Source organism: Crocuta crocuta, unplaced genomic scaffold, assembly GCF_008692635.1.
Source record: "Crocuta crocuta isolate KB4526 unplaced genomic scaffold, BGI_CrCroc_1.0 scaffold184, whole genome shotgun sequence".
Classification (NCBI taxonomy): domain Eukaryota; kingdom Metazoa; phylum Chordata; class Mammalia; order Carnivora; family Hyaenidae; genus Crocuta; species Crocuta crocuta.
In genome coordinates this window covers 4497234-4511388 of record NW_027530006.1, presented here as the reverse complement: position 1 = coordinate 4511388, position 14155 = coordinate 4497234, and the positions used below count along the sequence as shown (strand labels likewise).

The 14155-nt window shown below is 40.2% G+C and overlaps 1 protein-coding gene across 5 annotated transcripts in view; it reads left to right on the top strand.

Annotated features, from left to right (window-relative positions):
- The window catches only part of ITPR1 (inositol 1,4,5-trisphosphate receptor type 1), a 331759-nt gene that overhangs the window by 190859 nt on the left and 126745 nt on the right, over window positions 1-14155 (top strand). For all 5 annotated transcript variants that reach the window (XM_077763745.1, XM_077763742.1, XM_077763744.1 and 2 more), the window contains 4 exons: window positions 1999-2127; window positions 6786-6906; window positions 9351-9535; window positions 13554-13702. In XM_077763745.1, coding sequence (XP_077619871.1) covers window positions 1999-2127; window positions 6786-6906; window positions 9351-9535; window positions 13554-13702 — 584 coding nt within the window. The remainder of the gene's footprint in view (window positions 1-1998; window positions 2128-6785; window positions 6907-9350; window positions 9536-13553; window positions 13703-14155) is intronic.

Genomic DNA, 14155 nt, shown 5'->3' with positions numbered 1-14155 from the left:
CCAGCAGTTGGGATGGGCTTCATAGTCTGGAATTGATTTTGCTCTGAGCTTAATACTGATTATAAAGCTTCAAGACCACTACCTAACAGGACACACCATAGATGTAGATGAGTTTTGTGGTGGTGGATTTGGGAGAGGGGCGCTGGTAACTAAGTTCTTGAAAGAATAATTGTAAGATAAATTTTGGAGTCGTCATGTTAGAAAGGTACATTGTAGAGTCTGACACTGCGATATTTTCTACTTGACGGTACAATTACAGTGTAAGACAGCCTGCAGGAACTTGTTTCCTTTCTAATCAAGATCTCTGTTTAATAATATTCACATGTTNGACATTGGATGGAAAGCCTACTCTGTTTTTTGTTTTTTTGTTTTTTTTTTTTTAATCAGGGCTGAACAAAATTTTCTGTAAAGTACCAGATATTAAATATGTTCAGCTTTGTGGTCCATCTGGTCTCTAGCACACCTACTCAACTCTTCCCTAGTAATTTGAAAGCAGCCATGACAATATGCAATAGGTGGGCATGGTTGTGTTCCAATAAAACTTTATTTATAAAAGCCACCAAACTATAACTGTGCTGACCTCTACATTACATTATTCAGAAATGTAAAATCAGTTACTAATTTCATTCTCTGAATGTGTCTGAACTGCTCAGCATTAAACTTAGAATATGGCAATTAGTTAATAAAACTTCATTTTTTTGCCCTTCATAAATTTTTATTATAAGCAAAGTTGTATCTCAAATTACAACACTAATGGATTTGGTAATAAAACTTGAGTTTTGAAAGTGTATTTTCTATAAGTCAGGCAGAGAAGGACAGATATCATATGTTTGCACGTGTAGGAGGATTAGGAGGAACTTAACCGAGGACCGCGGGGGAGAAGAAGGGGAAAAATAGTTGGGGGGAGGGAGGCAAACCATGAGAGACTCTTGAATGCTGAGAACAAACTGAGGGCTGATGGGGGGGGGGGAGGGGGGGGATGGGCATGGAGGAGGGCACTTGTGGGAATGAGCACTGGGTGTTATATGGAAACCAACTTGACCATAAACTATTTAAAAAAGAAAAGAAAGTGTATTTTCTAAATCTTTTTCTCTAAATGTCTCCTTTTAAGCAGCAAAACTAAGTGTAATGCAAGTAAAATCCGAAGTCTCTCACCCCAAAACCTATGGCATCAATGATTTTGACTCAGCCTGCTATTTTCAACAGTATTGCCTATAAGTAACTTTTTTTTTATTGATGTATGGTTGACAACACAATGTTAAATTAGTTTCACAATACAACATAGTAATTTGACAACTTTATATGTTATGCTACAGTAACATTTTTATTGAATGGAAGACTATTGTAGTGTTGGAGAACGTCACACACAATGGACCTGATATATTTGATTCTTTTGATCATATCAATTAGGAAACCATGGCCTACAACAGATGAATGGCTTAACCAGGAGGGCAGTTCACATTTAGGGGAAAATATAGACAACTATAGTTACTATGTCTCTTATTGCCTTTTAAGGTGTTAGATTTGCCCCACTAGCTAGGAATTTGGAAGCAATGGCCCTGTAGGTCCCATACCGATTTAAAAAAAAACATTTTTTTTAATGTTTGTTTATTTTTGTGAGAGAGCATGAGCATGGGAGGGGCAGAGAGAGAGAGTGAGACAAAGAATCCGAAACAGGCTCTAGACTCTGAGCTGTCAGCACAGAGCCTGACACAGGGCTCAAACCCACCAATCATGAGACCATGACCTGAGCCAAAGTCAGCTGCTTAACCGACTTAGCCACCCAGGCGCCCCTGTTCCTTACCATTTTTGTTTTATGAGTCTATACTGAGATACCCGAGTTGATCAGCCTCTCTTTCTGCATGATTTATTCTTGTTATTTCAAGCCTTTACTTTCACTTGTTAAGGGTAATCAGCAGGAGTGGTTACAGAGGTCTTAATTCTACAGCTGATCTGCAGGTTTGGGTGTAATGTCTAAAGCATCCATTTGCCTTTCAGGCCTGTAACAACACAAGTGACAGGAAACACGCAGACTCAATTTTGGAGAAGTATGTTACTGAAATTGTCATGAGTATTGTTACCACTTTCTTCAGTTCTCCCTTCTCTGACCAGAGCACCACCCTGCAGGTAAGAAACACAAGCGGGTGCAGGGCACACCCAACACAGCTTTAGCAGTTGCTGTCGGTGCTGATTTGGCAGTGAGCAGCTGTACATGAACCTCCATGGATACAAGATCTGTTTCTTTCTCTGGAGTCCCTTGGATAAAGAAGCACCTGAGGATGTTTTTCTTTGCCAGATGGTTCTATTGATTGTTGATCTTTTTTCCTTAAAATACCTTTTCTTCCCCCATCACTCTTATTGATTCCTCCCTTCCAATCTTAGAAGGAGAAGCAGCTTTTAAGTAGGTGCTAGCCTGTTATTAACGCTTTTTAAACACACATTTGGAAATCTCCATGTTAACTCAAGTGTGTGCCTAGAGTTGATCCGAAGTGCTGCATGGCCAGAGTGAGGGGTCATTAAGCTGTGACCGCAGGGCTGGTGTGTTGCACAGCATCACGGGCAAGCGAACTTCTTGGTGCGCGGTGCTCCTGGGCTGTGCAGTGCAGCAGCCCTGCATGCTGGCTCTCACTACACGGTTTCAAAGTTTTCAATCCATGGATCAGAGATAATTTCATTCTTTGACTTGGAAATACCACTCCTCTTTTTATAACTTAGGTCATGGTTACAGCCATTAAGTGGCATAACCATGATTTCAACCTACTTTCTTCTGACTCTGCAACTTGAATGGTGAAATTTTTAGTGAGTTACATATCCTAGGGACTATTGGTAACCTTCTGTTTGGTTAGAAATAACTATAAAAGCTAGCAATTAAGCTAAGATATCACAAAATTCAAATGCTATTTTTGAATCTCTATACATGTTCTTGAGTAGTTGGGGAGCAGAAACTGGTTGGATCCCAAGCACATGAGTTACTTGAGGCCAGAACATGTTCTTTACCAAGTACTATTATGCTGAGAGACAGCCAGGAAAGCTGCTTTGGTTACTTAGATCGAACTTGCTTCTTTTGTGATTTAGAGTGACAATCCTCATGGCAATGCCCATTCTCCTATGGATTGTGAAAACAGTATTGCAAAACCCAAATGTCAAAGTAAATCAATCAAATTAATTGGAAAACCATTAAATAGGAATGTGAGTTTTGGTTTTCCATCTTGGTCACTCCTCACTCCTCATATTGCCTTACTCTGAAACCAATTTTTGAACCACCTAATAAGCTGGAATTGTCTTAGAGATGAATTTTCAGAATAAATGTTGTAAGTCCCAAGTGAGACCCAAGTTGTCCATATAGACTTAGAATACAAAATCCAAAGTGGATTTTAGCTTTTTTTTTTTTTTTTATGGCTTTCTAGAGCATTTATTTTCAAGGAATACTATTTTTGGAGTTCTCATGGCCTGTCTTATTTTGTTTATATGCTGAAAAGTATATGCGTCATTTCCCCAGCTAGATTTTTACCTCCTTCCTGGCTGCCTTCCTTGTTTGTTTGGTTTTTTCCTTCTTTTCTTTCAACCCAAGCATTTGAGGAAGGAAAATAGTGAGCTTCGGTTTGGCTGTGTCACATTTATTTTATTATTTATTTATTTACTGCCAGTGGAATGTCCAGGAGGCAGCTGGACCGTGGGATAGAAGTTTGGAGGCTGAGGGCAGGATAAAGCTGGTTTCAAATCTGTACTCTTTGCCTTACCAGCTCTGTGAACTTGGCTTGGTCATGGAACTTCAGAACCTTTCTTGAATTTGTAGATTGCTTTGAGTAGTAATGACATTTTAATAATATTTATTCTTCTGACCCATGAGCATGGAATGTTTTTCCATTTCTTTGTGTCTTCTTCATAAGTTTTCTATAGTTTTCATCATACAGATCTCCTATATCTTTGGTTAGGTTTATTCCTAGGTATTTTATGTTTTTTTTTGTGCAATTGTGAATGGGATCAGTTTCTTGATTTCTCTTCCTGTTGCTTCATTATTGGTGTATAAAAATGCAACTGATTTCTGCACATTGATTTTGTACCCTGCAACTTTGCTGAATTCATAGATCAATCCTTGTAGGCTTCTGGTGGAATCTGTTGGGTTTTCTATGTAGAGTATCATGTCGTCTGTGAAAAGTAAAAATTTGACTCCTTCTTTGCCAATTTTGATGCCTTTTATTTCCTTTTGTTGTCTGATGGCTGATGCTAGGACTTCCAGCACTATGTTAAACAAGCGTGGTGAGAGTGGACATCCCTGTCGTGTTCCTGATCTCAGGGGGAAAGCTCTCAGTTTTTCCCCATTGAGGATGATGTTAGCTGAGGGCTTCTCATAGATGGCTTTTATGATGTTTAAGTAAGTTCCTTCTATCCTGACTTTCTCAAGGGTCTTTATTAAGAAGGGAAGCTGTATCTTGTCAAATGCTTTTTCTGCATCTATTGACAGGATCACAATGGTTTTTATCTTTTCTTTTGTTGATGTGATGTATCACATTGATTTGTGAATGTTGAATCAGCCCTGTAACCCAGGAATGAATCCCACTTGATCATGGTGGATAATTCTTTTTATGTGCTGTTGGATTCGATTTGCAAGCATAGAACCTTTCTTATATTTGAAACAGGGCTGTAATATCAACCTTGCAGATTATCGTGAAGACTAGAGAAAATATTTGTGAAACATCTAGCATAATGCCTGGCACAGAGTAGGTGCTTAGTAAATAGGATCTTGTATTTTCCCTGCACGACCACAAGCTACAGTAGTAAGGAGGGCATAGGTATGCTTTATGCGCATAGTTGTCTCGGATACTGCTCTGTCCCTTGTAGCTAGTTTTGTGCTTGGGACCTCATAGATGCTGATTCACTGAGTCCATGAGGCTCAGGAAAGTGGAGTGTTAGAATCCAGATATAAACATTTGCTAGTTGAAGTCATGGTCGGAAAAATGAAGTGGCTTACTAGAAGAGACTGGTCAGAGCACAAATAATTACAGATAGCATCTAAAAGAAGCCAGAGGAAGGTCTTCACTTTATCACGCAGGCAGGGTGGGATTTGGGAGCAAGCAGGGATCTAAGAGAAGGGAGGATTTTCCAAAGAAGATGATGGGAAGCCTTGTTCTTTAGTCCGAGAGGTTGAGTGAGCTCATGGCCCCAGATTGCCCATTGTGTCATTAGGAGGCAGTCACACTGGCTTATGTATTCATCTTTTTATCCAGAGGTGATATGGGAACAGAGCAAATGCCCAGTAAATATTGGTTGAATTAAATTAATTTAGTCAAAGGATACTTCTTTCTTTGAGTTTGGGTGTTGGGTTCCTGTCCCAACTCTAACACATACTAGGCAGTGGGGAAGGTGATAATACCACTGGTTACCTCCTGTGGTGATGGTAAGGGTTCAGTAAGATATGCAGAAAGCACTTACCACTTGGCCTGTGGGAAGTCTTCTCCGTAAATGGCTTCTTTCATTGGGACCTTTGTGCTCAGGAGCTAAGTATCAGGGTTTTGCAGCCAATTTCTCAGGCTCTCTATGATCTTATCCTCCATTAGTAACACAGTTTACTGTCCTGGGTAGCAGTGAGGTGTAGAACAGAAAGTACTTCTTGAAGAAAGCAATGAGATTCTGATTTGCAGGTGAACCTAGTGGAAAGAGCACTGAAGTCGACTCACTGCTCTGGCACCACTTGTTAGTTCTTTTGGATAATTTCTCTTAACCTTTCTAGGCCTCCATTTCTTAAGGCAATTTGGGTGCCATATGATTGTTAGTTGAGGCCTCCAATGAGGTTTCACTGGAAGTATGTGACACTTGATAAGTGTAAGTTATCCAAACGTTCAGAGAAGAGATTCTAAATTCTTACTAACCTGTTGTGGTTTCTTGTAATAGACTTTCTTTTCCCCCTAGCACCATGTCTTTTTTCCTCCCATCTCAGAAACTTCCCTAGAGTGTTTCACTACTTTTTTTCTTTATTAGCTCCTGCTGTTTTTTGGAGGGGCTATGCAAGTCCTCGTCCCACAAACAAAAACAAGTCCAAAGCTACCTCGATCCAGGTAGCTATGCATAGAGACCAAAATTATAACTTTGAAATTCATTCAGAAATCAAACTGATTAAGTAAATATTTGAGTTCTTTTATTTTAAAAGAGCACAAATTTATACTGTCATAGAATAAATCCTATCATGTAGTTAACTTCCCAGGATTCATCTGTAGTAAATGAATACTTATAAAATATAACAGCTGAATTCTATCCTGTTTATATCATGGAAGACACTGCTAGAAATAAGTAAGCATTCTTGGCGAGATCCACTTATCAGTTTGTTTTTGCTAATCAAAACCAGAGGTTCTATGTATAGAATGTAATATCTGGAAAGAACTTTGGGTTATTCTGCCTCAACCACTTATTTTATGTATTGGATGAAGTTAAAGCTCAGAGATGTGAACTAATTTGCCTCAAGTCAAATAACTAGTTGGTAACTGGACAGGAATACAAGTTTGCTGACATTGATTCCACTGTTCATTCTTGTGGTCAAACTTGAATGGTGTCAAGTTTGTACATGGCCTTAAAATGCTTTAAATTTTTTCCTTCTTTGGCTAGGCGACTTGTGGAATCCTGCTCATAACCAGTCACCCCTTCTCACTCTTGCAAAGGGTTCATTCTCAGTCTTGCAAAGGGTCCATTACCATTAACTCACAGTGCAATACAATATCTGTTTCTCATCAGCGTATCGGTGATCTACAGAAAAGTCATACCACCTGTCTCTTGGCCTCTCTTCCTTGCAGACTCGCCAGCCTGTCTTTGTGCAGCTGCTACAAGGTGTGTTCAGGGTTTACCACTGCAACTGGTTAATGCCGAGCCAAAAAGCCTCTGTGGAGAGCTGTATTCGGGTGCTCTCTGATGTAGGTAAGCTATCATTGCAGCTCGGAGTAACATGATGACAATGAATTACCTAACAGCAATAAAAGCCACCATTTTATTGAGCACTTTGGTAGCTCTTCTAAAGTTTCACACACAGGAAATTGGCAGAGGCAGAATAGGAATAGAGGTCTTCTTGATAGCTAACTCTTACCTTGTTTCATCAACCAAGCCAAAGTGAAGAGCCAGTAAGTCCCAAAGAAAGAGGCTTTGAAAAATAAAGGTGCATGCTTAAATGTTAGGCGACTCTTGGCAAGTCACAGTGCACACAAGCTTATTCAAGGCCCTGGGAAGTCCCTCTCAAGAAACTAATTTCTTTACTCCAGTAAGTATATTTGACCACATGGGAACTTTTTTTTTTCCCCTGCAAAGCGCACACCCAATCCCAGAGGGCACCCTTCTTCACAAAAGGTATACTGCTCCATATTGCCTGTCAATGTTAAATGGTTTTCCGTTCCCTCTTCCCTGGCCCTCACTTGTCACCTCTCTGGCAGCTCTGAAAAGGACTGCTCCCTTTACCCGGACTTTATCAGACTCTGTGACTTGGCCCTGCTCCCCTTCATAAATGTGAAGCAAGGGGCTGTCTTTGTTATCTCTTTACAGCCCTGCAGGCAGGCAGCACAAGAGGCAAGTAGGGTTCTTAGACTATTGCGTAGCTTGCCCAGCAAATACAGATTGTGTTAATTAGGGTTTCTTGCTTGATTTCAGTCATCCCTTCCTGATTTCCTTGACTGTCCTGTGGTAGATATTGGTGTCTTTTTACTATTTGTGCAGTACTGTCTCACAATAAGAGATGAAGCTTTTGGAAGTGTGAACATTATAGGTTCATGTTGCGATAGCTCAGATCTGAGGCTCTGAGACCATATCCCCAAAATCCTGTTCTCTGCCCACATAGGATTATGCATTGTGAAACTCTCAGTTGAAATTTGGGCAGATTGCTGAGTTCACTAGCTCAACACTCATTAGGGAGATGAAATGTTTTAATAGTTTTGGCAGTGAGGAGAAAAGCCAAATGGAGTTTATGTCAGCAAAACGGCAGGGCAGGAAAACACAGCACACTCACCCCAGGAACTCAGACTTCTGTCCCTTGGGAAATACCTTCTCCTGACTGAAATCATACCCAAAGTTGACTATTTTCATGGTTCATCTTGAAAAGGAGTATATAAGGCACATAGTTTTTAGCTGAGTGTATGCTGTACATCCTGTTCTTGATATTACTCATATTTCCCCCCCATATTTCTTACTTGGCATATTAAACTGTTAGAAATTTGTTGATTGGCTGATGATTTCTTGCCCCAAAATGTGTTTTGTTTTGTGTGGGTTTTTTGTTTTTCTTTTAAAATGGGATTTAAACTTTTGCTTCTAAGATTGCTTCTTCTAGAATGCCAGAGTTGTTTTTACAATTAGATACAGATAACAGAACACCTTCTTTGCTTCTGGTCTTAGGAAGCATTGAAGACGCGAAATAGTTGTCTTGTTTTTTGGAAGTTGTTGGATTTTTCATAATGATAAAAAGGATTGTTATGTTCCTTTTTAAAAAGTTTAAACTTTTTATTTTGAAATAGTTTTATGTTTATAGGAAAGTTGCAAAGACAACACACACCATTCCCATGTACCCCTCACCCAGTTTACCCCCACTGTCAGTATCTTAAATCACTGGGGTATGTCTGTCCCACCTATGAAACTGATGTTGGCCCATAGCTATGAACTAAACTCCAGATTTGGCACTACTTTTTCCATTAATGAAAAAAAAAATTATTCTAGGATTCAATCTAGGCTGCCATGTTGCATTTAGTTGTGATGCTTCCCCAGCCCCCTCTGGTCTACAACAGTTTCTCAGTCCTATAGAATATCCCCGCTTGTGGACTTAATTGTCAGTTTTCTCATGGTTAGACTGGAGGGTTTTTTTTGTTTTTGTTTTTGTTTTTTAAGAGGGAAAGAGAAGAGCCTAAACAGAAAGAATAGCTTATGTAATTATAAATATTATCTTTTGTTTATGTTTGGCTTAAATTGGCATTTCATAGATTATTGTATAGAACACCACTGAGAGAGAATTTTTGGAAAAATAGTTTGTTGGCTAAATGAATTCCCTTTCTTTATAATTCTGAAAATATATGAAGAACATGGAAGACCTTAAGATGCCGTTCACTGAGGAAACCCAGTAAAGTTTAACTGTGACTTGCCTGAACTTTGACCTTAGAACATTTTAACATACCTCAGAGCTACTGTCCCCCAGAATTCATATTGGAAAGCCCTGACCTAAGAACGTCAAAGTTCATTTGAGCTCCTCAACGTTCACACTCACTAGCATGCACGTGACCTATTACAGGCATGGAAGACTCTGTGTAAGGGTTGGTGGAGGGAGTTAAGTCTGTCTTTAAGGCATCTCCCGTGCAATTTGGAGGCTCATGAGTCATCTTTCTTCTATGTAGCCAAGAGCCGGGCCATCGCTATTCCTGTGGACCTGGACAGCCAAGTCAACAACCTCTTCCTGAAGTCCCACAACATTGTACAGAAAACTGCGATGAACTGGCGACTGACCGCCCGCAATGCGGCTCGCAGAGACTCTGTTCTGGCGGCTTCCAGAGACTACCGGAATATCATTGAGAGATTGCAGGTAATGCCTGGCCTGGAGAGAGGAGTGAACCTGCAACAGGTCTGAGGTAGTTCCCATAAAGTGGTTTGGTTCCATGAGCCAGAGAAAATCGAAGATTGGCCATAGAGAGATGTCAGCATGTAAATGGCTAGTCATGCACCGTAACATTTGTAGGACCAAGAATGCAAGGCTACTTGGGAAGAGGAAGGCTCCTGACAAAGTCATGATCTTTAAAGGTTTTTCATAGATTGACAGGTTTCTTTTTTTTTTAAGTTTATTTATTTTGAGAGAATATAAGTGGGATAGGGGCAGAGACAGAGGAGAAAGAGAATCCCAATCAGCCTCCACACTGTCAGTGCAGGTCCCAGTATGGGCTTGAACCTATGGAACCAAGAGATCATGACCTGACTTGAATCTCAGATGCTTAACTGAGCAGTGGCCCTAGGTTAGCAGATTTCTTTATGAAGAATGGGGACTGCTCTTTTTAGGAAGGAATAGTTAAGTATTATAAAAGGTACTCAGAATAAGGGCATAAGGGCTCCATTTTATTTTAAGTCTCTCTGGATATTTAGCATCTTGAGTCAGCAGGTAAACAAGTATAATAGTGCCCAAGAGGAGAGTTTTCTATCAGAATGACTCAAATGAGAATAAAACCATTACTAAATTGTACCTAAATTTTTTCTTAGCACCTATGAAGAGATCTGTCCCTTTGTTAAGGGGAGAGTATTGAATATTAGGTGCATGTGAAACACTTAAACCTACATCATAACACTAACATCCTCTTTACACAAGTACCTCAAGCAATTCTCTCATAGTTAGAGCATGGGCCATAGTCGGAAAGTCTAAGACTCTTCAAATGAGCCTGCTGCGGCAGCTAAGAGTATGATCTCAGGCCAGTGCGTGGGGTCAAATTCTGACCCCATTGCCTAGAAATGGTGTATCCTTGGGAAGGTTACTTCACTCTCTGTGGCTCAATTTCCTTGTTTATAAAACAGCATAATAGTAACACCTACCACAGGGTTCATGTAAAGATCACAAGCATTGATAACATGCTTCAGTTATCTGTGCCTGCCTTACAGATCACACCAGTTTTTTTCATTCTCTTGGTCTGCTTAGTGGTTGACTGGGCTCAGTAAGGTGTCTTGCTTCAGTTTTGAATGTAGTCACGGTCAGATGGCATCTGTGGTTGGACTCATCTTGAACCTTTGCACATGTTTGGCTGTAGATGTTGGGACCCCAGCTGGAGGTGTCAACTGAAACACCCACCTGTAGTCTCCCCATGTGGTCTGCCCTTTCTCACAACATGACGGCTGAGTCCAAGATGAACGTCTTTAGGGAGAGACAAGTGAATGCTGCATTGCCTTTTATGACATGGTTTCAGAAATCACATAGCATCACTTCTTTCAGTTTTTATTGGTCAAGGCAGTCACAAGTGTCTACCTGAGGTTCAAGGGAAGGGGAAATTAGACCACCATTCGATGGGAAGAATGTCAGTGACACAGTGTAAGAAAAACGTGCAAGATAAGATATATTGTGGTGGCCATCTTTGGAAAATAAAGTACACATAAACCACATAGAACAGAGCCTGGCACGTAGTGAGCACTTGATCAATGGCAACTGCCGTTACGATTATTACTGTTACTATCATTTCTGTGATTATTGTAACAATAATCATTAGATAAAATAAATCTCTGAGGTTACGTAACCTGCCTAAAGATTCGTGTATCAGCCCCACTCATGCTAGGCACTGGGATACAATGGTGAGTAAAACCACAAATGATCTTTGCCTTCATAGATTCTCAAGTTTTGGAAGGGTGACAGACATTAGTCAGCTAATCACCCAGGTGAAAGTAAAATGGCAAGAGAGACCATGTTGCAGAGAAGTGAGTAGTACTACAGAAGGATTTATAAGGAACCTAATCATGCCCACAGCTGGGATGGTGATCCAGGAAGGCATTGCTGAGGAGTGACATTTGATCCAAGATCAGAGGAATGTAGGACTTACTTAAAGAACTAGAAGGGAGGGAAACAGCATGTGAAAAGAATATTATACGGGACAAAATGTGGTGCACTCAGAGACCAAAGGAAGGTTAATTTGGCTGGAGCCCATGGGGCTGGGGAGTTAGGAAGGGATTCTTAAGTCAAGGAAAGAATTTTAGCCACACTGCAACAGACCCAGTTCTTAAAGATAATTTGGTTCCAAATAGAGTGTTTCTTGACTCCACTATGTTTTTCAAGGGGAAGGGTATTATAGATTCATAATTGTTTGAGTGCACAAGACTTTTTTTTGCCTCTTCAAACAAATTAAATTATCTACAGCCAAACAGACCAGTTTGTTTGTTTTTTTTTTGTGCTCTTCTTGGGTTTATTATACATACTTTTGGGGAATAAAATAAAATCCCTATGCCTAGCCAATGCTTGTTATCAAGGCTTGGCTAGTGGCTGGAAGGGTCCTCATTATCTAATGATTTATCTAATGAGTCCCTGTAGTTACAAGATTGTCTAGGACCGCCACAGTTATCATATAGTTATCAATGTAAGACCATTCACTTGTGGACTGCTTATATTATTAATCCCCATTGAGACATCCCCCTCACTTAACACCAGCATCTTTCCCTGCACATCGCTTTGCCATCCTTGTCTGTTGGTCTCTCCTCGATTGCTCACTGTTAAAACATTTGACAATACAATGCAAATCAATTGCAATGTAAAGTTCAAACCTTGCAAAAGATGCAGGATTTTATGAATACAATGTTGAGTAACTACTTGGATCCCCTGCAAATGCTGTAGACAAAGATTTGCCAGGGTTAAGACCAGTAACTACTAAAGAAGAGAACTTTGGGAAGCTTTCAGACTGTATGGGAAACTGAGAGAATTTTGCAAAACTGACCCTTATTTTGTCTGTGCTGTGAATGTCAGTATGAATTAAAGGGTGTTGCAGTGTACTCTTAATTTTGCTGGGAAAAATGCCCTCCCCCCAAGAAATAATTTGATTCAAACATTCTGTATGCATCCTCAATATTATTGAGTGATTACAAATTTTCTTAAATATAAAATAAATAATATTCACGTGTTTTAGATTTAGTTTTTGGGTAGAAGAGAAATCAATTCTTCATTGACCATTGCCTATGAAATTTGGGTGTCCAGTTGAGTTGGATACAATTTAAGTGGCCTTTCCCACGCAAATCTCCTTGGTTAACTAGGCCCTCGTAATATTGTCCAACATGATGTCTTCAGCCCCTATCTTAGCCAGCATGCTTCTAGTTAGGTTCTGAGTTAGCAAGCCATCCAGCAGACTGTAGCATCTTTTGAAGATAATTTCTCATCTGTTTCCTGCCATTTGCCTTTATATGGTGTTGTGTTGGTTTTGCTGCTCTTTCAACTTCTCTCTGTTTTCCTCTCCTACAGCTATGTGTTTTGCATTTGAAGACCATCATGCTATCGGGGTACATGTATTTAGCATGTTGATACAGCATGTTCATTCATTTGTGTTCTCATTTTTGTATGACTTTTTATTATATGAATAATTCATGCTCATTGGAAATAATTTGACAATACTTACAAGTACCTGTGTATGGAAGAAAATCAGAATCACTTGTGATCCCACCACCCAGAGAAAACCAGGAGTGATATTTTGATGATATTTGGTACATATCCTTTAGATATTGATGTTGTTTATAGAAAATCAGATCGTATAGTCCATGCTATTATTTAACCATTTTTACACTCATTGTAGACATTTTTCCATGTGGTCGAATGTACTTTTTTGCATCATATTTTAAAACACGTGGAATGATCCCTTGAGTAGCATAAGGATCATCTCAAAAGAAGGGCTGGTGGGGCTGTTCTTCCCTTGTTTTCTGCATCAGGGGGTTAATGCTTCAGATACCTTTATCATTTGAGATAAATACCAGACAGTACTAAACATACTCTAACCTAGCCTGGCTTGTGGTCATTTTTGAGGTCAGCAGTGAATGTTCTCACTCTCCTGTAGTCAGCCTGGCCTGCGCTGCTCACCAAGGCTGTCTTTCTGTTTCAGGACATTGTCTCAGCCCTGGAGGACCGCCTGAGGCCTCTGGTCCAGGCAGAGTTATCTGTGCTCGTGGATGTGCTCCACAGACCTGAGCTGCTTTTCCCAGAGAACACAGATGCCAGAAGAAAATGCGAAAGTGGTGGCTTCATTTGCAAGTAAGCAGCCTCTCGCGCTGGGGTGGTCTGGTGCAGAGCTCTGCTGACCAGGCAAAGCACTTGTTCATGAAGAAGCAGACCCTTGCCTGGGTTTTTACTGTAATGAGTATAAGGTCATGTGTTAGAGTCCCATGCTGACCCCTCCACAGTAAGTTTGTAGGTTCGGTTGTACTTCCTGACACTTGTTTTGGTGACAGTGTCTCTTTTCACCCCCGTGCCCAGTCATTGGTCTTCCGTCGCACAAGAACTGACAGAGTGCCCACCATTCGTTGCGTAATAGATGCAGAAAAGTTGTGACCCTGCAGCCCTTAAAAAGCTCAGATGTACTAGGACCCCACGGCCTTTACCTAACACCTTTGTTGTTGCTTAGGTTATGTCTAAGTATTATCTAAACAACAGTTTTCATGACCAGAAATCTCCATCTGGTTTTTACCACTAAATTTAGTTGGTTGT